Consider the following 27,716-nt stretch of genomic DNA (forward strand, 5'->3'; position numbering starts at 1 on the left):
ATGCGTCGGTGCTGCTGGTGCTGCATCAGTCTGCAGAAGGGCGTCGTGGCCATCGGCGTCATCAGCATGGTCAGTCCAGCAGTGCTTCTTGGTTTCTCTGTTTTCTTAATCTCTATACTCTGCTTAGTATTTTTAATTCGATATACTAATTGTGTATTTTTTCGCGATTAATTCACCGCATGAATATTTTATTTCGGGTATGTGAAAAAATATCTGTCTCCGCCTTTCACGATGTGGCTCATCTAGTGCTGTTGACCTGTTATTGTCAAATCTCGGGGAAATTTTTTTGCTTTCTTTCTACGTCGCCGAACAGGTGTTCATCGCAGTACATACTTTCGAAGAAACGCCGAGGCATTTTTCACCAGAATCAATATCATTACAGCAGAATGAATTATCAACTCCATTACCAAACTCAGTTTGCACTCTTTCCGTGGCACAGCTCTTGCATATATATATCAAGAGGAATTTACGAGCAATAGGCAACTTCCCTAAAACAAGTAAACTAAGAGGGTGAAACGGTGCACATAAGTGAGGTGAGTGAGGCACCAGACACTAAAGAAAAGCAAGGTCGTCATGTCTCGGGTGAGGATCATCCTATTCACTACTTCCTCATATAACGACCTCGGGAGATTAGTGCTGGAGTAGCTGTCCCACCTATTGCCAATAGACGGGAAAATAAGGTATGGTGTGTCATTTCTAATGCATTTGCATTAGAAACTGAATCATGCATTTAAACACAGACAGACAGACAGACAGACAGACACACACACACACACACACACACACACACACACACACACACACACACACACACACACACACAAAATTTGTGACAATATGGCTAACACCCATAAATTGATACGTTCATACACTTAAAATACCTTCCACATGACTTCATTCACTCAGACCACGACAATAACCGTGTGTGATACTTGAAGGGAGAAAGAACAAAGCGATGTTTGTGGCCACGGAGTTCCGCCACCGCCACCTCTTGAGACAGGCGGGCCTTTAATTGCCAGCCAGGCAGTGGATCAGGTGGCACTCTTGACACACCCAGCCCGATGCGCTCTGACAGGCCACGCAGACACTTCCATACATTCACCACCTCACTCACTGCTCTCCATCAGCGTACTCGCATACTTCTTAACGTATGAAACTGTACTTTCATTCCCAGATACCATTAAAGATTATCTGTACATGAAAGGCGGCTCTATCATAATGTTGTCTGTAATAATTAAAAATCAAAGTAGAATGCAATCCTAAGTAGTATATTCTTAAACACACTAGGTTCAAAGCGCCTTTATTGGTCAAACATATCGTCAGTTACCAATTAAAACTTTCGTAGCTCAAGGGAAGATCCTGCCTCAGCATTATGCAAACCTTACTTCTGTGTTCTAAACTGAAGTAGTGGAAGATGAAACGCGCTGAGTAATTTCTGAAGAATATATAACTACTAATGCCTTCATAACGTGGGTTGCTGATAATGTCACTGCCGCGTACAAATGAAAGTGGACTGAACAAAATAAAGTGGAGAATCATATCACGTCGTATTTTAAGGGGTATACCATGGTACCTTGTGGAAACAGTGATAATTCCTCCATGGATTGTAGACACAGCTCCCTCAAGTCACGCAGACAAATCATAAGCTTGTGAGGCGCTCATGATGGTTTAAATGAATAATACCAACACTGCAGCAAAGAACAAGAAAGGCAGACCAGGAGAACGCAAACCTCCACCAACGCCTATGCCAGAGAACTCAAATCACCATCATAATTTAATCAACTCTTCCTTGGCTCATGACCCACATATCCACAAAACTTCACTGAAATCCACCAGTAACTTTTTGAGATATCTAGTGGACAAACAAACAAACGGACAAACAACAACAATCAACCAGCCAAACAAAACGATAGGTAATTATGGAGCCAGACGGATCAGGACCCGGCCAAGAATAATTCTATCCTAGTGATAATATAGCAGTAACTTTGCGTGTCTGTATGCTAGAGTATTGCCGTACTGTAATTTATCTGAGTTAGGTAGACCTGCTGCCGATATATGGATCTAACCCAGTGGTAATCAAGTTTTTTCGGGTCGCACTTCCTTTAGCGGTTAGTTCACACCCTCACACCCTGAAACCCTTCCTGCCATTGTTTGATCCATAAAAATTCTTCCTGCATTGTTGTTGTTATTGTCGTCCAAGGCTTATCTTGAAATTGTCCTTCTCCGACAGAACCACCATCTTCCTTTCGGGGGACAGAAAGTATATCGAACTGAGGGGCAGGCACTGGAGCCGTCTAGTTTGGTGCCACAACGGAAAAGTATCGCTCTCTTACCCCTTCCTCTTTTAGAAATGAAAATAAAGAATCCTGTATTGATTTTAATGAATTTCGTAACTAAAACAAGTTCACGTAAGCAACTCGGTAGCGCACAGCACATCAAGTATGAATTACGACACTGATTCATTGCTGCTGATTTTGAATGCTAGGTTGCGTGCAAGAAAAGACACTGCAGATCCTCATAGCATTCGCCTTGTTTCTGCATAACGTTTCGAGAGCGACCAGTGTGGATAAACCTTCCTCACTGATTGTTGCATCTGAACATCATTGGATCATTATCTATTCTATCATATTCTATTGCCAGACACCTTAATCCCGTAAGGAGTGACCACAAACAAATCGCCTCCATGTCGCCCTGTTCAATGTCACTTCATTGCCTTGCTCCCAGCTCACACTACCCTCTTTCATATACCTCTCCACTCCATCCCTCCATCTCATCTCATCCTCTGCCTCCCCTTTCCTTTCCCTTCCTCCACCTCACTCCCATACACTCTCCTCGTTAGTCTCTCGCTCTTCATCCTCTCCACATGGACAAACCACCTCAATGTATTTCTTCTAACGCTTTCTATCACATCCACATCCACACCACAGCACTAATTCATTTCCTCATTTGTCAGTGTGTCCCTCCATGTAACTTCACAGGCTCCTCTCAAATAACTCATTTCCACTGCTCTCACTCTTGACTTGTGTCATTCCAACAAGGTCCAGGCTTCACTCCCATACGTATGAGTAGGTATCACAATACTGTCATGCAGTGACTTTTGTACTTCCATGCTCACTTCCGTTCCTTATCCCTTTCAAAGAACCAGCAACCTTCCTTCCCTGTTGTTCGCTTTCAAGCATTTCACCCTCTAAACTTCCATCCGTACTCATCACACTACCCAAGTACTTAAATGCACTCACATTATCCATTTCCTCCTCAGCCATTATTACAAAAAGTAATGATAGTAAGATAAACACTAACACAAGAGTATTAATAAACACCACCACATGGTCATAAACACTACAACATGGACATGAACATCATCACATAGTCTTAAACACCACCACATAGTCTTACACATCACCACATGGTTGTACAAGTAAAGTACAGTACACCACATGGTCATTGTCATAAACATGACAACATTGTCATGAACACCATCAATCATAAACGCCATAACATGATCATAACCACCCTCACATGGTCATAAAACACCACCACATGGTCAAAAAGCACCACCACTTAATCATGATTGCAAATATAACACAATCATGGTCATAAACACCATCGCATGGCCATGAAACACCTCCAAATGGTCATAAACATATCCAAATGGTCATAAAAGAGAATATCATAAACATAAGTCAATACACACACGTTCAAAATCTCTTTTTGATTTGTCAGATATTCTTTTTGTGACGAAACACAAACCAAACAGAACTCGTTTAGTTTACAGATGTACTGGTAGTTATTCTGTTTTTATTCATATAATTAAATGTAACTCAATTAAGGAAACAAATATGTGAATGCCAGCGACTGGAAGCTGTAACCTACGGACATGGAATGCGTCGGGCAATTGCAGTCTCTGATATTATAAATGCACATGGGACAAGAGGTTCATGTACTGACTTGGAACGAAAGCCAACTTTTGCTGTTAAAACTTTGGTAACTGGAATGCGATCTATCCTTCGATATAAGATTTCCTGGTATCTTTATTTTTCTCTCGAGACGACCAGATTTAACAGAAAGAAGGCAGCCTGGTGACTAGGTGACAGAGTGAGAGGGAAAGAAACGAACTCAATACACGGGTACACAGAAAAAGGTACTTTGGAGGTCGGAGCAGAGGCAAAAGACTTGTATAAAACCTCAGTATAAATCAATGGTTTCTCGTGACACAGACACAGACACAGACACAGACACAGACACACACACACACACACACACACACCCACACACATCCACACACACCCACTTGTTCAGCCCATTCTCTATTCTTCCTGTGGGTTTTCGCCCCCTGCTCACTTCCCCCTAGAGGAGCGCGTCCCCGAGGTTGAGAGCCACTGGTTTAACCGCTTGAAATGTTAGAAGGACAATTACGGATAAAACTGATGTACGTTAAAATGAAGAACTGATTTTACCTGAATTAATGTTACGCACAAAGTAAAGTCAAGGTCACGAGATATTCCCTTGTGGCGACATGAAACACTCCCAGCCAGAGGACGGGAGTCGTGTGAGACATGAGCCACAACACATTTATCCCAACCCCCCCCTCACACACACACTTTCCACGCACTTGCTCTAGCGCACGCACACACCACTCAACATGGTGCAGGCCCCTCATAAAGATGGCTCAGTGAAAGCATTGTGGAATAAATTAAGATAAGAAGAACGGTGGGTTGTTTTTTGTGGCAATATGCTGGTAATTCAGATGTATACCAAAACAAGACTTTTCTAACAGTTCTTACCTAAACTCCTTTACTGTGACAGATTTATAAGAGGTCTCCCTCAAGTATGTAAAGTCGACTGAATGTAATATGAATAAACTAAAAACGCGGCGCCACGGTGATTGGGATGAGGAATAATATGTAGAATATATAGACAGCATTAACCTTTTGATATACGAGTGTATCTATCTATCTATATCTATCTATCTATCCATATATACAGTATATATAGTCTCGCCCACCCGAACCGTATCCATTAGCTTAATACATCCCAAAAAGTGTCCTTTATCGCCGGACACAGCCCTCAGACACACCTCACATGCACACCACACACATCTCAGGTACACTATAGACACACCACCAATACCCCTCATCCTTTAGTACATGCCTTATAAGGCCTGAACTGGGAGTGCGGCAAAATCGATGGAGTGAGAGACGCAGGAACACACACACTGGGTCTGACTGCTACTGTGAATGACGCAAAAATCTACAGTAATTGCTACAGTCCATATTGTCCCTTGGGATTATCATCACGTCTGTAGTTGATACTTAACGCAGTTCCTACTCTCGAAGCATAACACAAAAACACAGCTAATCAGCTAAATCTTTACTACCAACTAGCAACATTACCCCTCCCCCCCTCGGTGCCGGGGAGGGACACCCTCACACGGTGGCACGGATATACGAGAAACTGGGCGCCTCCATTGGCCAGTTACACAAACAACCCTCAGTTCGTTCCCTATCTCAAGAAAAAAAAATTGTAGACTACATAAGAAGGGCAACAACAGTTTGCATTCCACTGGGCTCACGTCCAGATGAGCCTGGGGTCACAACAACATTGCCCCTCCCCTCCCCCGAGACAGGTTGCAACTCAACCAATCTTGCAGTTAAATTCTATACTACAGCTACGTTAAATTATAGTTTACTTCAGGGGAAAACACATGCACCAAATAAAATCTACTGACTAAACATGTCCAGTAACCATCCATTTGTCTCCAGTACAGTATGGTACTGTATGTGCTTGCCAGAGGTCACGTTGCAGCAGTACTAATCGTACATTTAATACCTCTACAACATGTCCTTATACCATTTTCTGATTTGAGAGCAAAACATATGATTGTTGAAATAGTATGACTGACTAGTTATGTTATCCTCATAAGAGTACTCGTATATGCTTGCCAGAACACAAATATCGGCTTCACCAATCTTTAGCTACTTCCTACAGAAGTTACTTGCAGCCATTTCCAGTTTAAGGAGGAAAATATATCCGGCATCAGACAATCGAACGTACTAACTAAAACTGAACTGACCTCTGGAAAGTAGGTCTTCTTTATGTGTTTGCCAGGAGACAGAATGCATATCCTCCCATTTTGCAGTTTAATATTTATACTATACTGTTTTCACTCTAATTTAGACAAAAAGTTTCATTCTTCCATCTCGAATGCTGACTTGTAGCTCTAGATGACCACTAGAATATGATGGCAGTCACGAGAAAGTGGTGTCGGAAGGATATAGAGCAGAGGCATTGTCTTTTCCCGCCTCTGAGATGCGCGAAAGCTGTTAAAGGACGAAAGTTTGGGCCAAGTTTGAGTATAAAGAGTATAGTTTCCTCCATTCACATCCTAACTTCAAAGGAAAAATATATAAAATTGCGTATTGATGAAATCGTGCCACTAGCCAGCCAACAACCACCCTATAGAGTACGTGTTTGCCTTGAGACGCGTTGCTGCAGTTCCATTCTTGCAATGAATACAAGTACGGCAGTTAAGAATATTTGCAAAGGTTTCCACCTTCAGAAAGAATGTAAACACCAACAAATCAAACGTACCAACTAAAGCTGAACTCTAACCAGCTATACTACCCCATGGAGAGCATGTATTGACCAGGAAACGCGTTGCAGCTCCACCAGTCTTGGATTTACTACTAAAAATCGTTACCTTCAGTCATTCATAACACTGGAGGAAAAACGTATATAAACTAGATAAAATACTTGTTGAAATTGTGCCACTTACCAACCACATTGCCCCCAGGGGATTATGTGCTTGCTAGAAGACGAATCCCAGTTCCACCAGCCTCTTGTGGGGTAAGGGAGTGGTGGTGTTAATCCCCTCTCACGCCCCACCAATCATCTGCCCCGTCACAGGACCCCTTTAGCTGTATCAAGGGAGGTGTTGTGGGTGTGAGTGGGAGGCCAAATGAATACTATTTTTATCAGATGGGGTGGACTTGGAAGCTCTTGAGGGTCACTGAGGAGGAAACAGGAACGAAGAAGGTAGGAAAGGAACGAGAAGAGGAAACGAGAAAACGAATGGAGAGGAAAAGGAACTAAGTGAGACAGAGGAAGGAGGAGAGATGAAAGGAGAAAGGGACGAAGAGAGAAAAAGAAAGGAAGAGAGGAGAGGAAAAGAGAAAGAATGAAAAGAGGAAGAGGGGAGAGACGAAAAGAATAGAAAATGAAAAGATATGCGAAAGAAAAGAATGAAGAGAGAAAAAGAGAATGAACGGAAAGAGGAAGAAAGGGAGAAGAATGACGACAGGAAGAGCGACCCAACGATAAAAGAAAGAGGAAAAGAATGAGGAAAGAAAGATGTAAACTTAGAAATGGAGGGAGAGAATATACGAGGAGAAAACAAGAAACGGCTGAGGAAGGGTGGTAGGGATGTGGTAGGTGTAAAAGAAGACAAAAGCATTAAGTGGTAAACAGTGAAAAATTGAGAAGGGTCGATAAATGGGATAATAATGATGATGATGATAATAATAATAATAATAATAATAATAATAATAATAACAATAATAATAATAATAATAATAATAATAATAATAATGAGAGAGAGAGAGAGAGAGAGAGAGAGAGAGAGAGAGAGTAAAAAAAAGAGAATAAAAGATCACACACACGCTCACTTTGAAATATAAGCCCGAGATATTGTGTTTTTGTATGACCCGGATGTGTGCCAGGACGAGATCGCACTCACTCGAAACACTGGATCAAGAGGAAACGAACCAAAGGGTTAGTGATGCTTCATTGGCGCACTCAGTCAGAGGACGTCATATTTATTTTCGCCATTTCCTGAAGATCGTATTACTACATAAATTCGTCTGTCAGTAGCACGAAGAAGACAAAAATTACGTTCTCAGGCTGAAAGAATTAACTACATACGCCATCAAACTGAGCATCGACATTTTCAAACCTCTTCCTACCAGACTAACCATTGGACCTTTGTAAAGAACCAAGTGTGCCTACGAACCTTTAGTGGTAAAACTGACCTTTCAACCAGGGGACATACATTTTCGTTTTAATCTGCTACTGCCAGACGATTTTAGTAAGCTGTAAAGAGTTCCTTGGTAGATTAGGGATTGATCTGTATATAGCTAACTCCTTAATTATGATCATTAAATTTGTCCCAAGTTAATTCGTCAGAGGACTGCAAGAATAGAGTAAAAATCATGTCCTCTGGCAACAGGGGTTAATATGGAGTTGCTATTAATCTGGTGGAAAAAAAAAAGGGGGGGGGAGGCTGAGCTATCGGATGAAGGAGAAGGAATCCCTGCAATCAGCGAACATCTTTTTCTATTTATTCTTGCTACAACCTGACCTTTCTTAAGCTCATGAGGGCATTATTGAGCTGCAGGAAGTAAATATAACCTTCACCAGCCCCCTCACAGCCAGAAGTTCTCATATATTAAAGATGTGTGCTAATAGCAAGAATAAAATATAAAACACGTAACCGTCTTCAGCGGGATAAGCCAAGAGAAGGGAGTCAGAGGAGAGGCTGGGGCGGTCAGGATTATTATTATTATTATTATTTTTTTAAGAGGCCTGATTTTTGCTTATTATATGACACAGCGGTTTGGGAAGTACTATACGAGTAATAGCATCTAGTGGTGCGATTCAAACATTATTACGATCATCGGTAGAGTGGTGGCCTGCAGTCCTACCGGACCCAGGTTCAAATCCCAGCTGGGGCAGGGAACAGTTTAAGGATTTGAATTTCATAAAAGCAGACTTTCCTGATCTACCTGAAGAACCTCCGACATGTCGTAAAAATACCCACGCTAATACTAATACACCAGTCCTGTATGAGACAGCCCTAGCATGTATTCAATATGGACGGTGAGTGTTAGCGCTGAAGTGGTGACATGTAAAGGTGCTTGGTATGTAGGAGGACTACTGGGCCTTGAATGCAGGCTGTGAAGCCTATGCCCAGAGTCGGACACAAAAAAAAAAAAAAGTTGCCTCCCGTAGTTTAGATTTTTATTTATTTATTTATTTATTTTCTTTTAAGAACTAGACAAGGGAAGATTTTGCATTCCTGTCCCTCACAGCCCCGCAGAATAGTTATAACCAGCAGTAATTTCGTCTCGCAGCTTAGAATTATCCATGAAATTAGAACAGGAGGTAGAGGAAGATTCGACAGCCTCCTCGTCCTTCGTGCAGTTCAAAACCTGAGTTACGAGGGGAAACTGATCTCTGTGTCCGTGTATCTCGGTCTGGAAATGTATCCAGTAGAAAATAATAAATGAAGTAACACAGGAAAAAACCAGTGATGCCAAACTGAATGAATAAAAAATATCAATAAATGACTAAAAAGAAAGAAAGAAAAAAAAAAAAACTGGTGAAACGGAAGCACGTGTGGGTGCGTGGCACTACTTAAAAACAACACAATCTTGAGACTAGCGGAGGCTGAAGTAGTTGCTCTAGAGGCTACAAATGTTGTTCAGACTCTGGCTGACTCCAAAATCAACTGTAAAAAAGACTCCACCGATGACTCCAAAACTGGCTGTAGAGAAAACCCCAGCCAAGACTCCAAAATCAGCTGTAAAGAAAACTCCAAGGAAGACTCACAAGTTGGCTTTAAAGAAAATTAAGAATGAAGATACCTGTAGTACCCCCAAGTCTGCATTAAAGAAGAAGGTTGATAAGAACCCAGATAGTTTGGGAAAAGTGGAACCAGCACCTTCCCCCCCAAAAAAGAGGCAGGAACTCCCAAAACTAGCAAGGCAGAAACTCCCAAAACTGACATTGCAAGAACTCCCAAAACTAAGAAACCAACAACTCCTAAGACTAATGAACCAACAACTCTTCAGACTAATGAACCACCAGCTCCACAAACTAATGAGGTGCCTAAAACTCCACAGAATAAAATGGCTCCCAAAGGATCCAAGAGGAAGTTGGAGGATGACAGTTTATTGCCAGCAACCAAGGCGCAGGCAATGACCTCTCCGACTGGAACACCCATCAAAACCACTGTAGTTCAAGCAAAAGTCACTCCATCAAATAAAAAGAAGTTTAACAAGAAGTAAAAAAAAAAAAAAAAACTACCTCAAGCAAATAGCACCCCAGCAAAGAAAAAGAAACTTAATAAGGAGGGAAAAAAAACACACTCCTTCAGGCAAATGGCACTCCACCAAAGAAGAAAAAGCTTATTGAGAAGGAAAACAAGCACCCAGAAAACAAGGGGAATATGCTAGAAGATATTACTACCAGTACTTTCTCTGTGGCCTCCAGAAATACCGATAATAATGTGTGGTTGAGTGATCCCAGCTTTAAGAAACTACTGGAGGTTCGTTCTACAGCTAAGACTGTCCAGATTCGTAGATTAGTACCTTTGACGTGTGGCAATGAGGTTGCAGCTTCGAAGTTAAAGGCGGAGGTGGAGCGTCTCCCACTATCTGTGCGCCCTAGTATCCGTCCTATGTTTAAGTCAAGATTTAGTTCCAGCGTATGAGCCAATGAGGAACCTGTTGGTGTGAAGGCTGTCCAGTTGAGTTGGCACTTCCAGTCTCCCCTGATCTGCATCAGCCCGAGTCCAGATTGTCTCCAGGCTCAGAACACTATCCTGCCGACAAAGAAAAGGATGGTGCATAAGAAAGAGAATTGTATGATACAGAGGAAATTATGTGTACGTACATAAGAAAAAGAAAGTACAGTATTTGGAAATGGAACTGTATCCAGTAAGCAAAGAAGGTGGATAAGAAAGAGAAAATTGTGATAAAAAGAAAATAAGTGCATAATAAATTATGATGGTAAATATACCTGAATGATCATCGAAGTATAATGTCACACCTTAAATGGTTGGACTGAGTAGGTTAGCCTGGGCTCCTGTGATCCTGATAGGACAATAAATGTTTTTATGTTGGATCAGTCTATGAATGTTACTCATTCAGCTTATCCTCTTGAAGAGGGGGGGGGGAAGGACTCTTCGCCTCGTCTTAACTGCGTTCATGGGCAGAGGTGTAATGAGTGAGGGATAGAGAGTTGTTGGTCCACTCTCTTGCCGGTTCAGGAGGTTCCCAGCACTTCCTTACCAGTTTACGACAACCGCGAATGAAAACGAGAGGGGCTTAGGTGTTTACTTCGGTTTGTTTGTTTGGCGTCATTCTGTCTGTCTGATGACAAGATTATGGAAAAACTACAGGATGGAACTGCACCAAATTGTTATAATGCATGAGGAGCGTCAGAGGAGCAGAGGTGATTGATTTTGCATCGAAAAGGATCATAGTTATTTTGTAGGTCAAGAGTAACAATATCGAAGTTCTTAGTTACTTTTGAGTAAGATTGGTAGAAGTCTTGAAAAAGAGGAAAGGATGAAGTAATTCCACTATGAGAACAATTGGTCAGAGGTAAACTTCACAGGGCAAGGTCAAAGGTTCAGGTCTTAAATTTTAAGTTTTGGCGATCTGGATTATACCTGGTGTAAGGGTTTAAGGTTAGCCAAAGATAAAATTATCAGAACAGACATCAAAGGTCAAGGTCACAGGGTAAGGTCAACCTAAACACTTTATTCAATTTAGGCCAAATCTGATGAGTGAGCTGAGGGCCTGGTAGGGATGATATAAATAAATTTTGAGCGCCATAAGTCGAAAGTCAAAGGCACGGAGCAGGGTCAAAGACCGATGTCATATGCACGGAGTGACTTTATGCTGGAAGTTACCGTTCCCTTCTCTATTAAGCCTAAATTAACCTAACCTAACCTAACCAAACCTAACCTAACCTAACCTTATCCTAGATCAACCTAACCTAAATAAACCTAAATTAAACTAATTTTAATTCATGAAATAACTAATTTCACAATTGCCTGTAACATAATATCTTTATATATATCCATATATCGACCTATAGTTACCTACAGGTCGATAAGACATCCAACTATCTTCCTGGCACATGTATTTCGTACAATGTTGTTGATAAATGGCACAAAATTTGAGATAACATGCAGATACTTTCAAAATAGAAGCTAAACGGCCACCCAGCGCATGCGCACTGAGCGGAACGGTAACTTTCAGCATGCCACTCCGTGCATACGACACCGGTCTTAAACCAGCTGTAGGGCTCGGGTGTTAAAGTTATGTGTATTTGTTTTTCTGTAAACGAATAATCATATAGAATGAGTGTCCAGAGAGAGGTAAAAAAAAAAAAAAAGTATATCTGAGCGAGTTTGAAGAGGGGAGGAGGCGCTGTCCACCAAGAATGTGGTGGATGGATATGGCAAATGAGTGTGTGCAAAGGCGAGGTATGAGAAGTGATGAGGCTAGCGAAATGACAGCGGATCGAGCTACATGGAACAATTTTTACGGAAGAATGTATGAAGTTTGGCACACCTGTTCTTTCCCGACCAAGTGACAGTTGCCGGATTAACTCTAGCTGACAGGTGGTATGAAGCTCGTCGATGTGTATGACTATGAGGTATATAGAGTCAGGATTCCGGGGGCTTGAATAGTGAGTGAATGAGAGTATGGCCCATTCACTTGTGCAGACTGGTTTTTCTCCATCATTTATTTTATTTTATTATTTTTTTTTTCTTCCGAGCTCTGCACCCTCCTTACTCCATCGAAGCGGGGGGAAAGATCATGATGAGGACGAGGATGAATAAGCTCTTACATTTTACTTATGTAATTTAGGTTGGTAAAATGAAGATTTAAATAAGGGACGGTAATCAAAACGAGTCGACAAGGAAGAGGTGATAAGAAGCCTTGAAAGCCCACCAGAATGAGATTCGGTAGTAGTAATGGTGGAGAGAAAGAGGTAGGGAAAGGGTAATTCAGACCCGAAATGAGATTCACGCTTAAGATCCCTTACCTTTTATTCTTGCTATCTGCTGACGATCTTATTCCCTGCAGGTACTTCAGATAGGAGTTACATACAGCCTTCATTAGCCCCTTTACTACGGGAGCTTTCTCAGGTCGAATGTTACCGTCTGACGATAGCGAGATTTCTTCGCCTCGCTCACAGCTTCTTGGTGGGATTAGAACTCAAATGAGCCTATATTAATTTTGTAATTGGTGAGAAAATATTCTGCTATCCATAGAGAGAAACTTTAACTAAAATTGTTATGTTAGTAATTTACTTCTCGTGCTTTTTATTCACCTTTATTTTTTTTTCTTGTAACATGAAATAAATATTCGGACACTTGGGTGACCAGCCGCAGAGGTAAAGTTTTGTTTCCAATGCTGAATCCTGATATAGCCTATATATTGAGTGTAACTTTTGACTAAAAATTTTTTTTAGACGAGAAAAATAATCACTGAAGTTTAATCTCTATTCAATAACACTGGCGACTTTTTTTTTTTTTTTTTTTTTTACTAAATACGAATCCATCGATAGCCTACTCTTTATCCCCCCCCCCCACCTCTCTGTCAAGTCTGTTAGGTGTGTTGGGATGTTATCAGCGGGTGTAGTGGTCCTTCACCTCCTTTACACTGTTGTTGTTTCATGGGGCACTGGTGTATATCACGGTACAGCTACTTCTCTATCATTCACTGCTACCACTACTACCATTCATTACTACCACTACTACCATTCACCGCTTCCATAGTAACCATTTACTACTGCCATTACTACCGCTCACTGCTACCGTTACAACCATTCACTACTACTGCAACTACCGTTCACTACCACCATTTACTACTATTACTAATACAATTCACTGCTACCACAGCTACCATTTACTACTGCCACCACTACCGTTCATTGCTGCCACTACTACCATTCACCATTACTACTACTACCATTTACTACATTCCATGTCACTGCTGCTATCGCCATCACTCGCCACACTCAATGATTTATTTCACTTCTCGCTACCATCATGGAGTTGCTGCTGTCCCCGTTACGGCCAGTTCTACGCATTTCACATCGCCTTCATCGTCGCTACAACGACTACCACTTACTGCTTCTACCACAAACCATTCACTGCTACTGTCATTACCATTCACTGACACCATCACTACCGTTCACTTCTGTCACCCGCACCATTCACTGCTGCTACCACTTCAATTCTCTGCGCCACTACTACCAGTCACTGCTACCACCACTTCCATTTTCTGCTGCTATCATTCACTGCTACTGCCACTACCATTCACTACTGTCACCACTTCCATTTTCTGCTGCCACTACTACCGTTCACTGCTGTCACCACTACTATTCATTGCCATCGTCAATACCATTCACTGCTACCACTACTACTATTCACTTCACACCACTTGCTTCCCTCCATCTCACACTGCTATTACCACTACTTTTAATACCAGGCAGCTTACATTTCCACAGTAACGGCAATCACAACTACTCCACATCAGCATCATCACTGCTACCATAGGAGTACTACCATTCACTACCACTACCACTACTACTAGGTGGTAGGTGAGGGAGCTAATCATCCTCTCACTTGATATAGTATTGTATATTTTTTCCTTCATGTATATAATTCTTTTCTTGTACCTATCCTTCTCTCTTCCTGTTTCTCCCATCCATCCTGTATTTACTTATTGCTCTTCTTTCAACTTTGGGTGGCTCTACACTGAGTGATAAAACCAAATGGATTCCTGTTACTCAGGAAACCATTTACAATGCTTGGTGGTAACCATAAAACCAAATAATGGGGTGATGCGGAGCCTACTATGGTGCCTGTTAACTGGGTTGAGAGATGCAAATGCAGTGTTCACCCAGGAACCAAACCTCCACACTAATCCCTGTGCGTCACTGTGGCAAGCCATTGTAAGCCTCATGGAAATATTGGTTCAGTGCCTGGGACAGCCCTACAGGGGTGATTGCTTCCCTGTGTTGATGGGTCTACTCGATCAGACAGACTGGTGCAGTACATCAACAGAAACAACTACTACCGGTACTGTACTACTAGTTACTACTCCTATTACTCCTGCCACCACTACTACTACTGCTACTACTAATACTACTATTATTATTACTACTACTACCACCACCACTAACACCTTTCACTGCTACCAGTGCTATCAGTAACCTGATGCCACCTCTTTCACTTGACACCATTTCACTTACCACTACTAGACATTTCACATCACTTCTGTTACTGCTGCCACCATCACCACTCACTCGTCACCACCACCATTACTAGTAAACATTTCACACCCTCATTCTCTACTGCCACAATCTTGGTCATTGGTACTATACCCCACTTACTCTAACTTGGCTTAAAATTACCATCTCCCCATCTTGATTTCTGAGTTGTAGCAATAGATTAACAGAGAATATGGTGCTAGTCATGAAAAAGTATTATGGGCTGTAATGTTGTCTTTTTCTGTCACTGAGCTATGTAAAATACCCTGGAAAAGAACAAAAATTTCACCCAAGTTAAAATGAATGAACTATACTATAAGTATCACTATAATCACTGTTAGGAACTACAACCACTAGCCACTGCTACAGACAATAACCACCAAAACTACCTCAGTCAATATCACCACTACTACCATGATTATTGTTGTCACAACAGGCAGCACCATTATCACCTCTGTTATCATTTTATTTATCTCCTAGGTGTTGGATACAGATACCTTTACATGGCGACATTGATATGACTAAGTAGTGGGGCAACCTCGTACACAAATATCCCCTAGGTCCTTCCTTATCCCCTGAAAGGAGGATGATGGACTGTGGAAGGATAACTTCTGCCTGCAGTCCACTGGGTTCAGGTTCAGATGAGCCCAGGTCTGCACCTAACTATACCCTCTGGCAGGTACGGTAACTTGTCTCATAAGACACACCCCTCTCCCTGCTTCACCCACTGCCTGGAGCGTGGAAGGCCATGTACTGTACTTGAAGCCATGACTTCAGGAAGGCAAGACTTTAGAGACATGTTACCTCATGGTGGGTATAACTACAGTACTGTATATCTTCTTATCCCATGATTATCATGTTATCAACCAACCAGCACAATCTCCCTCCACCTTCCTGCGTTGCTGTTGTCTTGTCCTCAAGCTCATCTAACATGAACTTGGTGAACTGCAGGCTGAAGCTGCCCTTCTGCAGTCCACCATCCCCCTTCCAGGGAATAGGGGGGAAGCTGGAAGTCATTAAGGTTGGTTTATTCAGTGTCACCACAGGAAGGGGTCCCTCTCCAGCACACTATTATCACCATTGTATCATTTATCTCACATCTGCGTTTCATTGTCATTTAGGTGTCTGAAATCAAATGGGGTAAGTGCAGCCATATTGAACACTGGTCTGCATGTCATGACTAGAAACTCTAAGCACTGTGGTTCAAACAACATGTACATAAAGTATCATTCACTGAGATTCTGATAATAAGTGACTGCATTAAATGATAATGATCTGAAGTTTTGTGATTAAAAAATTGTATATAAAGTTGTTCCCTTCCTCAGATATGTGCAACAGTGTTGAGTGTCGGGTATGGAGCAGTGGCAGTGACCCTTGAGGAACACCGTGCAGCCTGCATAGAAGGAGAGGCTAATGATGTGCTGGGAATCCTGCCAGCCTGTGATGTTCTTGCTGACACCTCCACACTTCTGGCAGGTAAGCTGGCTAACACTATGAAGTACTGCTGTGTTATTCTACCAAGATAGAAAATATACTGTACAAGATAATAGAATCAGCCCAACAGTCCATCTATTTGGCATCATACATATAAGGACTGGCCTTCACTAAAGGACCTTCAGGTACTTGTCTTTACTTAGTGGTGACCCCTACTTTCATGACACACTAACCTATCTCATGAAATGTACATGGTACTGTACTCTCAGCTTCTCTCTCCAACTCGTCCTTGGTCAGTGTCTCCTCCACTTACAACTAATCTAGTCTCTTACACTCTTTTACCCCATCTTTTACTCTTTATTTGCTCCAAATAGTCAAACCACCAAACAGTATTCGTATTTATGCTTTCCACCATGTCACCCTTCACTCCATGTTACTCATGACAGCATTCATTTTTTCAATAGTTCCTCTGAATCATTCTACAGGCACTTATTAAGTAACCACCTTAACTTGGGAAGAAATTTTTGTCCTTTACAGTTTATTTTCCAGAGTCTGATGACACACTAAGAGAATACTAAAATCTACATAATTTCCATAGACCTCTTTGTGGCTAGCATAATATTCTAGTATTAACACTTTTCCAGGCCAATGATGCACTGATGTGTCATTTGTTGGCCAACCACTTCCAGGCCAATGACACACCATTGTGTCATTTGTTGGAGCAATTTTGTGTGGCTCAAATACATGGCACAACAATTTGGTGAGCACAGGCAACTAATCATTTTGTTGGAGACACCCACAGCCCGGGAATGGGGTAGAAAAGTTAGACAAGGCTGGCCCGGAATAGTGTTAATCTCTTTTCATGGAGCGGCAGAGGGGCACCTTCACACAATGGCACCAATATAGCTCTACAAACGTCCTTCATCTTCAACCCTATCCCCACAAGGAACGTGTTGAACTGCAGGAGGACAATTTCATCTTGCAGTCGACTGAGTTCACATTCAGATGAGCCTGGGACAAAAGCAGCAACAACAACAACAATCTCTTGTTACAGCCTAGTGTTCAAGATGGAAAGATGGAAAATTTAAGCCAGGCTAAAATGGACAAGGTATAATATTTGGGCTGTGACCCTCAAGCCATTACTCACACTTCATTTCCATATATCAATATTGGCATCTGGCTATAGATACAGTGATAGAATATTGGAACAAGTATGCTGTCATGCAACATTTTTGTTACCTCTATGTGCACAATCCCATTCCTGTTGCTGTCTCATAATGTAGATTTTTTTCTTCCTTTCTGCACTCTTCCAACTTTGTTCACAACAGATTGTAAATACCAGAACACAGTACAGGACTCTCATTCTTTACTTCCATACCATGCAGTACAATCTCATATCACAAGTATCTCTGCTTAGACATCATTACTTTGACCTTACCTTACTCACTATTAAGTTCTGTGTACACAAACCTTCTCAAACTCCTTGACCAGACTATGCAACTCTGTTTATCTAGCTGAAAGCAGCACTGCATTATTCTCAAACAGAGGCACAGATATTTTTCTTTAGTTGTATCCTGGCTTTAAAACAAAATCTTCTGAGTGTTCTATCTTTCAGTTCTCAGTATCATATCAGTGAATACATAAAACGATGGCCAGACACATCTGATTTCATATTTTCAGTTGCATTTTTCACTACATACACCATCAACTGTCATAGCTGCTTTTGCTCTGCCAAATACTATGGATAACTTTCAACAATCAGACTTATGCTCCATACACTCTCATTAAAAAAAAAAAAAAGCTTGCCCATCTGCTATATCAAATGCCTTCTCCAAATCTACTGATACTTTAATCAGCTTCCTATATACTGTATTCCCAAAATCTCTCTACCAGACATCTTCAGGCTAAGATCTATGCATCCTCTGCCCTCCCAGAAGCTCCCTTGCTTTTCACCTGTCAAATCCTCAGTATTTGTCTTTACTCCCAATGGGAGACCTCTTAGCATTGGCACCACCTTCCAGGGGATCTCTTGGGAGCCAAATCATTCCAGCTATCCTGTCTTGGTGGAATGTGTTGCCCCAGCACTCTCTGTTGTGGGCTACCTTACTAGGAGTGCAGCGGCCAGGGTGCTGATTCCCTCCAATCTCCTCACCGGAGATACAGTGGGGGTGATCAGTTTCCCCTGTTGCTCTAGTATTCCGCCTCAGTGACACCACGGACAACTCAACAACAACAACAACACCTCCCTTAATCAACATGTACCCTAAACCTTTCCTACTACACTCAACAGGCATATACTACTATGTTTCCCATGCTTTTTAATCACAATCCTTACACAAGGGTACCATGACATCTACCTTCATGTTATTAGGAACTCTCCCTTGTGTCCCTGCTATCTATATAATATATAAAATCAATATGCATCCTGCTACCTCCTCTCCTCCCCTTAATGACACCTCTCCACTGGTTCCTTTCCTTAAAGTAATGGTAATTTTATATTCACACAGGAAAGTAGTTATCTTACATTTCAATGAAACACTGATACCAGAAAACAGACTATATGACTCTCACTGTATTTAACTCCTAATGCGCGGCCATGGACAGCCGACCCCCCCCCCCCGGGTGGCGCCGTTCGATCGCGGTCTGAGTACCTGTAGGAAAATATTAGCCAAAAATCAGAGATTAACCCTAGAACATTATACTTGGTTTGGCAGATAGTACTTACATTCAGCTTTCTCCAGAGACAGGTGTTGAGCCTTCGTGGACTACCCAAGGACTTGTGGAGACTTGCAAAGTTGGGTAACAAAATCTTCACTTTCACACCTCCAGCAAACCGGTTTCCCCTCTACCACAGCCTCATTCTGTCACAGTAAACTTTATACTACAACGTACAGGTAGTTTGGAATCCGTATTTGTACAATAAGCACTGAAAATAAGGCTAAAATCAACGAAGCGTACGGCCGACATGCAGCGCGGTGGCGGTCTTCCCGTCACTCAACAAACATTTCCATTTTCACGGCTAAAAACACGTACAGTATACTACATTATTTTCAATCATATTACTTCCCAAAAGATCACCGCAGCATGCTTTTTATTCTGCCTTACACCCGTCACTTTATTCTCGTTCCTGTCGGCCGCTCGCACTGACTCGGAAGAGCTAGAACTCGCCATAATGTCACTTTGAAAGCCTGCGGTAAACTGACGCTAAACAGGGGCAAATCGTGCGAAAAAAAGCTAGTGTTACAACTGGGGAAACAAGCGTTTCCTATTAGCATAAACTGCTTGAGAGGAGAGTGCAGATTTACAGTTCTGAGCAGTCAGAGCGCTGCCATGTATCACAGCCAGGCTGGCCGGGCCGTGGTGGTGGTGGTGGTGGTGGGGGGGGGGGAATGCGATACTTGGCAACAATGGAGGTCAGTAGTACAAAGGTAAAGTATGCTAATTGTAGCTAAAGGGTGGTGGTACTCATAGACAATACCAGCTGCAACATCCTTGCCCACGTTTATTCAATATTAACTCGAATCGCAAACGCGACGCTCCACCGTTATGTCCTTTTCGGCGAGCGTCGCAAATGCGATGCCCTGCGTTTTAGGGGTTAATAAGGGTGTCTGCAAAACCCAGATACAGTACAGTATTACAGACACATTATAACATGTACATCATTTTAAACAGCAGCATACACTTGTGTCAAGAATATACAAATGTTGTCTATTCCGTAACAGTTGTCTAATTTAAATACATCATCTCATAAAAATCCTTTCCTACACAGTACTGTATACTAAGCTCTATAATACTACACAGTACTGTATACTAAGCTGTATAATACAAGTTCAATTATCATAAAATAATTTACATGAACATACAAAATTTATACTGTATATCTTTTAATATACCAGCAGCAACATCAAATATTCAAACATTTACTTGTCTCTGATGGAATATGTAATTGTTTCTTCTAACCACAGTACTGTATAAATTACAGCACAGCACTGTTCCAAGCTTCTCAAAACATGAACTGGGTAACTACTTGCTCAGTCATATGATTACTAAACCTGTACCTAAACCTATATCTAAACCAAGGCCAATGCACGCAAGCATGTTGAAGCCTTGATAAACAATATGATATGATGAAACCTCACCGCATTATTCCCAGTACTGTGCATGAACTGGCATAGTGCACATGCACACAAAGCAATATACAATGAATATGAACCAATTTGTACTACATAATTATACTTTTTAGTTTATCAAGCAATTATAATGAAACTACCACTTCATACACCTATTGCTACTACAGTAACCCATGATCTCCCGCAGCTCGGATCTTTGTATATGTTCAAGTTGGAGTGTGGGTGCTCTTCCTCATCTTCTCCATATTATTGATCATTGGAGCTGTCAAGGTATGATATTCTATGTACTTATCTTTTGTGTATATGTTACTATTGTAATTTTTTAACCCCAGTCTAGCTGAATACGGGCTGTTCAGAAAGTATCTGAGTTCATTTTTTCTCACCAACCAGTTGGAGGATAAGGGTGGGGTTTTATGTAGTGCGGTGTTGGACCTTTGTGCGCATGAATGATTAATGCCAGCCACCACGAATGACTCAGTGGCTGTCAGTCAACCCGTGTTCAAGGTCGTGCACCTTACGGTCATCACATTCCCATGCTCTTCCTGATGACTGAAAAAGTCGAACAATGTTCTATCTATCTATTGCCAGATGCCTCAATTCCATTTGGGGTGGCCACAAACAAATTGCCTCCACGTCGCCCTGTCCCCCACCATTTCACTGCCCTGCTCCCAACTCACACCTCCCTCTCTCATATACCTCTCCACCCCATCCTTCCATCTCGTCCTCGGCCTCCCCCTCCCTCTTCCCCCCTCCACCTCACTCACATACACTCTCTTCGTCAGTCTTTCACCCTCCATCCTCTCCGCATGGCCACACCACCTCAGTGTGTTCCTCATAACGCTTCCTATCACATCCACATCCACACCACAACGCTCCTTTATATCCTCATTCGTCAGCCTGTCTCTCCATGTGACTCCACAGGCTCCTCTTAAATAACTCATTTCCACTGCTCTCACTCTTGACTTGTGTCCTTCCAACAATGTCCAAGCTTCACTTCCATAAGTTAGAGTTGGTATCACAATACTGTCATGTAGTAACTTTTTCAATTCCATGCTCACTTCCCTGTTTCTTATCACTGCTTTCAAAGAACCAGCAACCTTTCTTCCCTGCTGTACCCTTTCAAGCACTTCACCCTCCAAACCTCCATCCTTACTCATCACACTACCCAAGTACTTAAACGTACTCACATTTTCCAATTCCTCACCATCCAACCTCGCTGTACATTCACTGACTTCACCTCTCTCGAAGACCATCACTTTACTCTTCCCTACATTCACCTTTAGATTCCGTTTCTTACACACTCTCCCAAACTCATCCACCAAGCCTTGCAGCTCCCCTTCGTCTTCACTCAACAACACAGTATCATCTGCAAACAACAGTACAGGGAGTTTCCAAACACTATCCTCTCTCACCAGGGCCACTCCAACATCCAGTACCCTACCTTGTACCTCTTTTATTACCCCATCCATGAACAGATTGAACAACCATGGAGACATGACACATCCCTGTTTCAACCCAACCTCCAAAGAGAAAAATTCACTTAGTTCACCATCCACACGCACTGCAGCCTTAGCACCATCATACATACTCTTCACAGCATTCAACAACTTTCCATCTACTCAATATATTCTTAATACTTTCCACAATCCTTGTCTATCCACCCTGTCATATGCTTTCTCCAAATCCATGAAAGCCGCATACAACTTCTTTCCCTTCTCTAGAAACTTTTCCACTAAAGATCTGAGAATGAATATCTGATCTACACAACCTCTTCCCTTCCTAAAGCCTCCCTGTTCTTCTCCAACTAATTCCTCTGTTCTTTCTCTAACTCTGTCAATAAGCATCCTACCATACACTTTTCCTATTATACTAAGAAGACAAATGCCCCTATGATTACCACACACTTCTTTTTCCCCTTTTCCTTTGTACAAGGGAATAATTATACCTGACTTCCAATCCTCCGGGACTCTACCTTCCTCCCAGGCCAATCTGCACATCTTCCACATCCATTCTACTACTATCTCTCCCCCATGCTTCAGCATTTCACCACATACTCCATCAATTCCTGGGGCTTTCCCCAATTTAACTTTCTTCATTGCTTCTACAACTTCTATCCTACTGATTTCTTCCTGTCTTCTCACATCTCTTCTTCTCCCAGCCATTCCCCAGCCACTTATACTCGCATTACTTCCATCCTCTACGTTCAACAATTCCTTAAAGTGTTCTCTCCATCTGCTCACTTTTTCTCCCTTCTCCATTAGAAATCTACCATTTTTATCTTTCACTCCCCTGGTAACCTCATTTCCACCCTGTCTTACTCTCTTCACCTCTTTCCAGAACATTTTCTTACAGTCCCTCCACTTTACACTCAAATTCCTTCCAAATCCCTTATCCACTCTCTTCTTACTTTCTCTTACTAATCTTTTCACCTCTTTCTTTCTTTGTACATATAACTCTCTCTTCCGCCTCTCAACTTCTTCCACGCCCCTATTTCTCATCCGTTCGTTGTATGCTTTCTTCTTTTGTGCCACAGCCTGTCTCACCTCTTCAGTCCACCACGCTGTTCCTTGCACCCCCCCTCCGTCTTCTCTTCCTCCCACGCACCACATCACATGCTGCACATATTTCTTCTGTAAATATCTTGCATACACCTTCCACGTCCCTTTCCTCTCGTCTTTCCCTTCTTCTATTCCTCCATCTTACTTGTATCCTAATTCTGGCCACCACCAAGTAGTGGTCAGAAAGTCCACTCCCCCAACTTCTATAAGCTCTTGCATCCATTACACATCTTCGCATCCTTTCATCCACACACACATAATCAATCATTGCCTTCCTTTCATTCAGTTCACCACCCACCCTTCTCATCACTCGCCTAGATGATACCCAAGCTGAAACTATCAGGAGGATCCAGCAAGTTATTGGGAATGAAGCCACGGGGGTAACACATATAAAGGAGTGGTACAATTGTTTCAAAAATGGCTGGATGTCACTCGAGAGTGATCCATGTCCTGGGAAGGCCATCAACAAGCAGGAATGCTTAATTTGTGAAGAAAGTCTGCGATTTGGTCATGGAAAATCGTTGGTTGACTGCCAGAGAAGTTGCTAATGAAACTGGAATCAGTTATGAATCAGCACACAAAATTATATTGGATAATTTGGGCATGCGAAGAGTTGCCACCAAGTTTGATCCAAAGCTCCCTTCACATGAACAACAAGCTCTGCAGATGAATGTTGCTCAAGACACGTTGAAGTGTGCAAATCATGATCCAAACTTGCTGAAGACCGTTATCACTGGAGATGAGACTTGGGTTTATCAGTACAACCCAGAAACCGAAACAGTCATCCCAGTGGATGCATGCAGGGTCACCTCAGCCAAAAAAAAAAGCACAAGAGATCTACAGCAAGGTGAAATGCATGTTGACAGTTTTCTTCGACTAACATGGTGTTGTGCATCACGAATACGCACCAGAAGGTCAGACTGTCAACAAACATTACTACCTCGACATTATCCGTCATCTCTGTGACGCAGTTTGGCGGAAGAGACCAGATCTTTGGAAAGTGGCAAGCTGGAAGCTGCACCATGACAACACCTTTGCCCATTCTTCTTGCCTGATTCAGGAAATTTTGGCCATGCACAACATCCTGCAGGTCTGGCACACTCCCTACTCACCAGACATGGCTCCATGCAACTTTTGGTTATTCCCCAAGCTCAACACTCCACCATAGGGTTCCCAACTTGAGACGAAAGAAGAGATGACGACAAATGCAACAGAGCACCTGCAGAAGATATCTAAAACTGACTTTGAAAAATGTTTCAGGCAGTGGAAAGAATGCTGGGCTACATGTGTCAAATCAGAAGGGGCTTTGAGGGGAATTGGTGTCCAAACTCAACAGGTTAGCTATTTATTGCTTTAGAGCCTAAGGTTGGATACTTTCTGAACAGACTTCACAGACCTGTCAACCACAGGTAAGCAACTATTTCTGTGGAGCTGTCTTACAGGTACAGTAAAGTGCACAGACATTGTAGGTAATTGGTACCGACATGTGGTAGACAGTGCCTCACCAGGATTGGACCAGGGTTCTTCCCGTGGCAAGGTGTAGGGAAATACGAGTAAGCTTGGCTCTCAGGTGGATACTGCAGCTGTTTCACCCAGGGTGCACAGCACCACCGGGTGTAGACTCCTTGTAAGCACCTGTGTACATGTAATGGCACATAGGTGTAGACTCCCTGTAAGCACCTGTGTACATGTAAAGGCACACTGTGCATAACTAAGCACACTTTGGCTGCAAGAAAATACAGTATTCTAATGAAATACAGTACTCTTTATCTTCTACTATTCTAATGAAATACAGTACTCTTTATCTTCTACTGTACTATTCTAATGAAATACAGTACTCTTTATCTTCTACTATTCTAATGAAATACAGTACTCTTTATCTTCTACTATTCTAATGAAATACAGTACTCTTTATCTTCTACAGTTACAGATGCTCTTCCTGGGATCTCCAGAACAATTCTTGGTGTGTGTGTTTACCGTTTTCAATTGCAGTCAGAATTTTCAGCAACAATGAATGATTTGACATTCTAAATCTATATCTGCATCACACATTTCTCAACACTGTTAACACATAATAGCATTTATGGACAATATTCCCAGATATACCAAACAAAAACTGAACCAAGGTCCATCAGGTCACAGATTAGGCTATTCCTAGCACTTTACATAAACTTAAGAAAGGCTACTACTACTACTGCATCTACTACTATTCCTACTACTAAGGTAGCCTGGCTATTCTCTGTTTGGGCATTCCCAAGAGGGAGCAAGGCATCGGAAACGAATAAATAATACTGTAATATTAAAGTAGGGAAACTCACTATCCACTCACTCGATGTAGTGCTGCTCTTGGGTGACTGCCTTTCCTCTCTTCCCTCCTTCCTCTTCTGTCTTTCTTTTCATCTTTCTTTCCTCTTCCTTCTTTCTATGGGTGACTCTACACTGAGCGACAAGCCAAATGGTTTCTTGTACACCAGAAAATCATTTACTATGCCTAGGTGGTGACCATATAACCAAACTATGGGACACCTGGTGGTTTAGTGAGTTATTAGGGAGCTCCGACCATACTGAGCCTCTGCAGGTTTACATCCAAAGGGTGGTCAGGGTTCATTGCTCACATAATACCATTCAGGGATGAGTGAAGCTGATCAATCTCATCTTCAGTGTCAGGACCAACTTGCCTAGCCAAGGGCTCCTATGCTTCTCATGGGGCAACACAGGATTAGATGAATAATAATAATAATAATAATAATAATAATAATAATAATAATGGTGACTTTACACATTCTCTTCTGTCTTTCTTTCCTCTTCCTTCTGCCTGTGGGTGACTACACTGAGTGACAAGCCAAATGGTTTCCTGTACACCAGGAAACCATTTACTATGCTGGGTGGTAACCATATAATCAAATTTTGGCACCTAGTGGTTTAGTGGGTAATGACAAACCAAATGGTTTCCTGTACACCAGGAAACCATTTACTATGCCAGGTGGTAATCATATAATCAAATTTTGGCACCAGGTGGCTTAGTGGGTAGTTACGGTGCTTCAATCGGATTGAGATGGTGAAGGTTTATATCCAAGGAATGGTTGGAGTTTATTGTTCACGTAATGCCACTCAGGGATGAGTAAGGCTGGTCACTCTCATTTTAAATGTCAGGACTGACTTGCCTAACTCCGGGCTCCTACGCTCCTCATGGGGCAGCATAAGATTGGATGATGAATCAATGAATGAATGAATAATAATAATAATAATAATAATAATAATAAAAATAATAATAATAATAATAATAATAATAACAATAATAATAATAATAGTTCAGTAACAATAACAGTACTGTCCTATTAATGATAATAATTTGGTCTTTTACTTTTCAAAAGCCCCAACTAATTCTATGAAATTCAGCAATGCTTAAAACACTCACACCTTCACAGTTACTGGAATTAGACAACACTGACATGCACTTGCAAGTTCTACAGAAGTTGCAGTATAATCCTGTAATCTATCACAACACCTGTCTCGAGATTGTAACTTCTCGAAAAGAGAAAAGATTTCAGCTCTGCTTACAGGAATCTGGCAGTAAAGTTACTAGGGTTACCAGAATTCCCAATGTTCATACATTTTTTTTTTTTTTTTTTTTTTTTTTTTTTAAGAACCCTTCTCACCATGGTGGAAACACCAGTCTGTCATATAATGGATGTGAATTCACTTCCTGGAAGATATACTGTAACTAGGGATATCAAGCACCTCAAACAAAAATATAAATATAAACAGACACTAAACACTATCCATAAATGAGCCTGGATATAATGTATGGATGGTGGCATTACAGCATTATCATTTCAACAGGAACGTGGTGGTCTGCTGGTGCCATGGGTGGTTCTGGCAGGACTGGTGGTGGGCGCCGTGGTATGGGCTGGTGTGCATGCAGCCCTCCAATCTCGTACCCTGGACCTCCTGGCAAGTGTACTGGCTGTAGTGGTAGTGGTCTACTGCTGTCTTGTAGTGCGTTCATATGCACGCCATCTGAAGAGGCAGGCACTGGTATCTGTCCTTGTTCCATCAACATATGCACCTTCCCAAGCCTGCTGTCGAGACCGCCACACTCATACCAGGGAGGCTCTTAGAGATCTTCCACCTGCTTATACACTTCACCCTCCATCCCCTAAAAAGACATCACCAAAAAAGAAGAGTCCTCTCCCAACTGGCCTGGGTGTGAAAACTTAAATAACTGGCTGATGTGCTGAAGGACTTATTCTAGTGCCTTTTATCACTGGCTGTGTAAGCAGTATAAAATTAAAATTTGCATTACTGTACAGGCAATACCCAGATATAGTTAGTGTAGCACAGTATTTTTTATGAGGTAATACTAATACGGTACCTCGAAGAATAATCAAGTGTTCTGGATACTCACTAATCTTTCTTTACATTATCATACAGTGAGAGAAAACACTCAGTATCTTGATCAAGATGTAAATATTACAGCAAACCTGTAGCTAAGGGGATTACACTGCTCTTAAACTTT

General features: G+C 41.9%; 1 protein-coding gene across 1 annotated transcript; it reads left to right on the forward strand.

The window, feature by feature from the left end:
* Window positions 1-27,482, forward strand: LOC145400371 (uncharacterized). Its single transcript, XM_080272877.1, has 4 exons — window positions 1-69; window positions 16,401-16,551; window positions 20,827-20,909; window positions 27,041-27,482. Exons 1-4 carry the CDS (start codon window positions 1-3, stop codon window positions 27,416-27,418), a joined length of 681 nt encoding a protein of 226 aa, XP_080129003.1. The 3' UTR covers window positions 27,419-27,482.
* Window positions 27,483-27,716: the final 234 nt, after the last annotated feature.

The sequence above is a fragment of the Coenobita brevimanus genome, chromosome 52 (assembly GCF_032717465.1).
Source record: "Coenobita brevimanus isolate Jiangsu-jjx chromosome 52, ASM3271746v2, whole genome shotgun sequence".
Lineage (NCBI taxonomy): Eukaryota > Metazoa > Arthropoda > Malacostraca > Decapoda > Coenobitidae > Coenobita > Coenobita brevimanus.

What these genes read in the sequence shown, in the direction of transcription:
- LOC145400371 (XM_080272877.1), top strand. Translation starts at nt 1, where the DNA reads ATGCGTCGGTGCTGCTGGTGCTGCATCAGTCTGCAGAAGGGCGTCGTG. An exon ending in CACCTCCACACTTCTGGCAG is followed by an intron (nt 16,552 to 20,826) that starts GTAAGCTGGCTA and finishes GATCTCCCGCAG; the next exon opens with CTCGGATCTTTGTATATGTT. An exon ending in TGATCATTGGAGCTGTCAAG is followed by an intron (nt 20,910 to 27,040) that starts GTATGATATTCT and finishes TCATTTCAACAG; the next exon opens with GAACGTGGTGGTCTGCTGGT.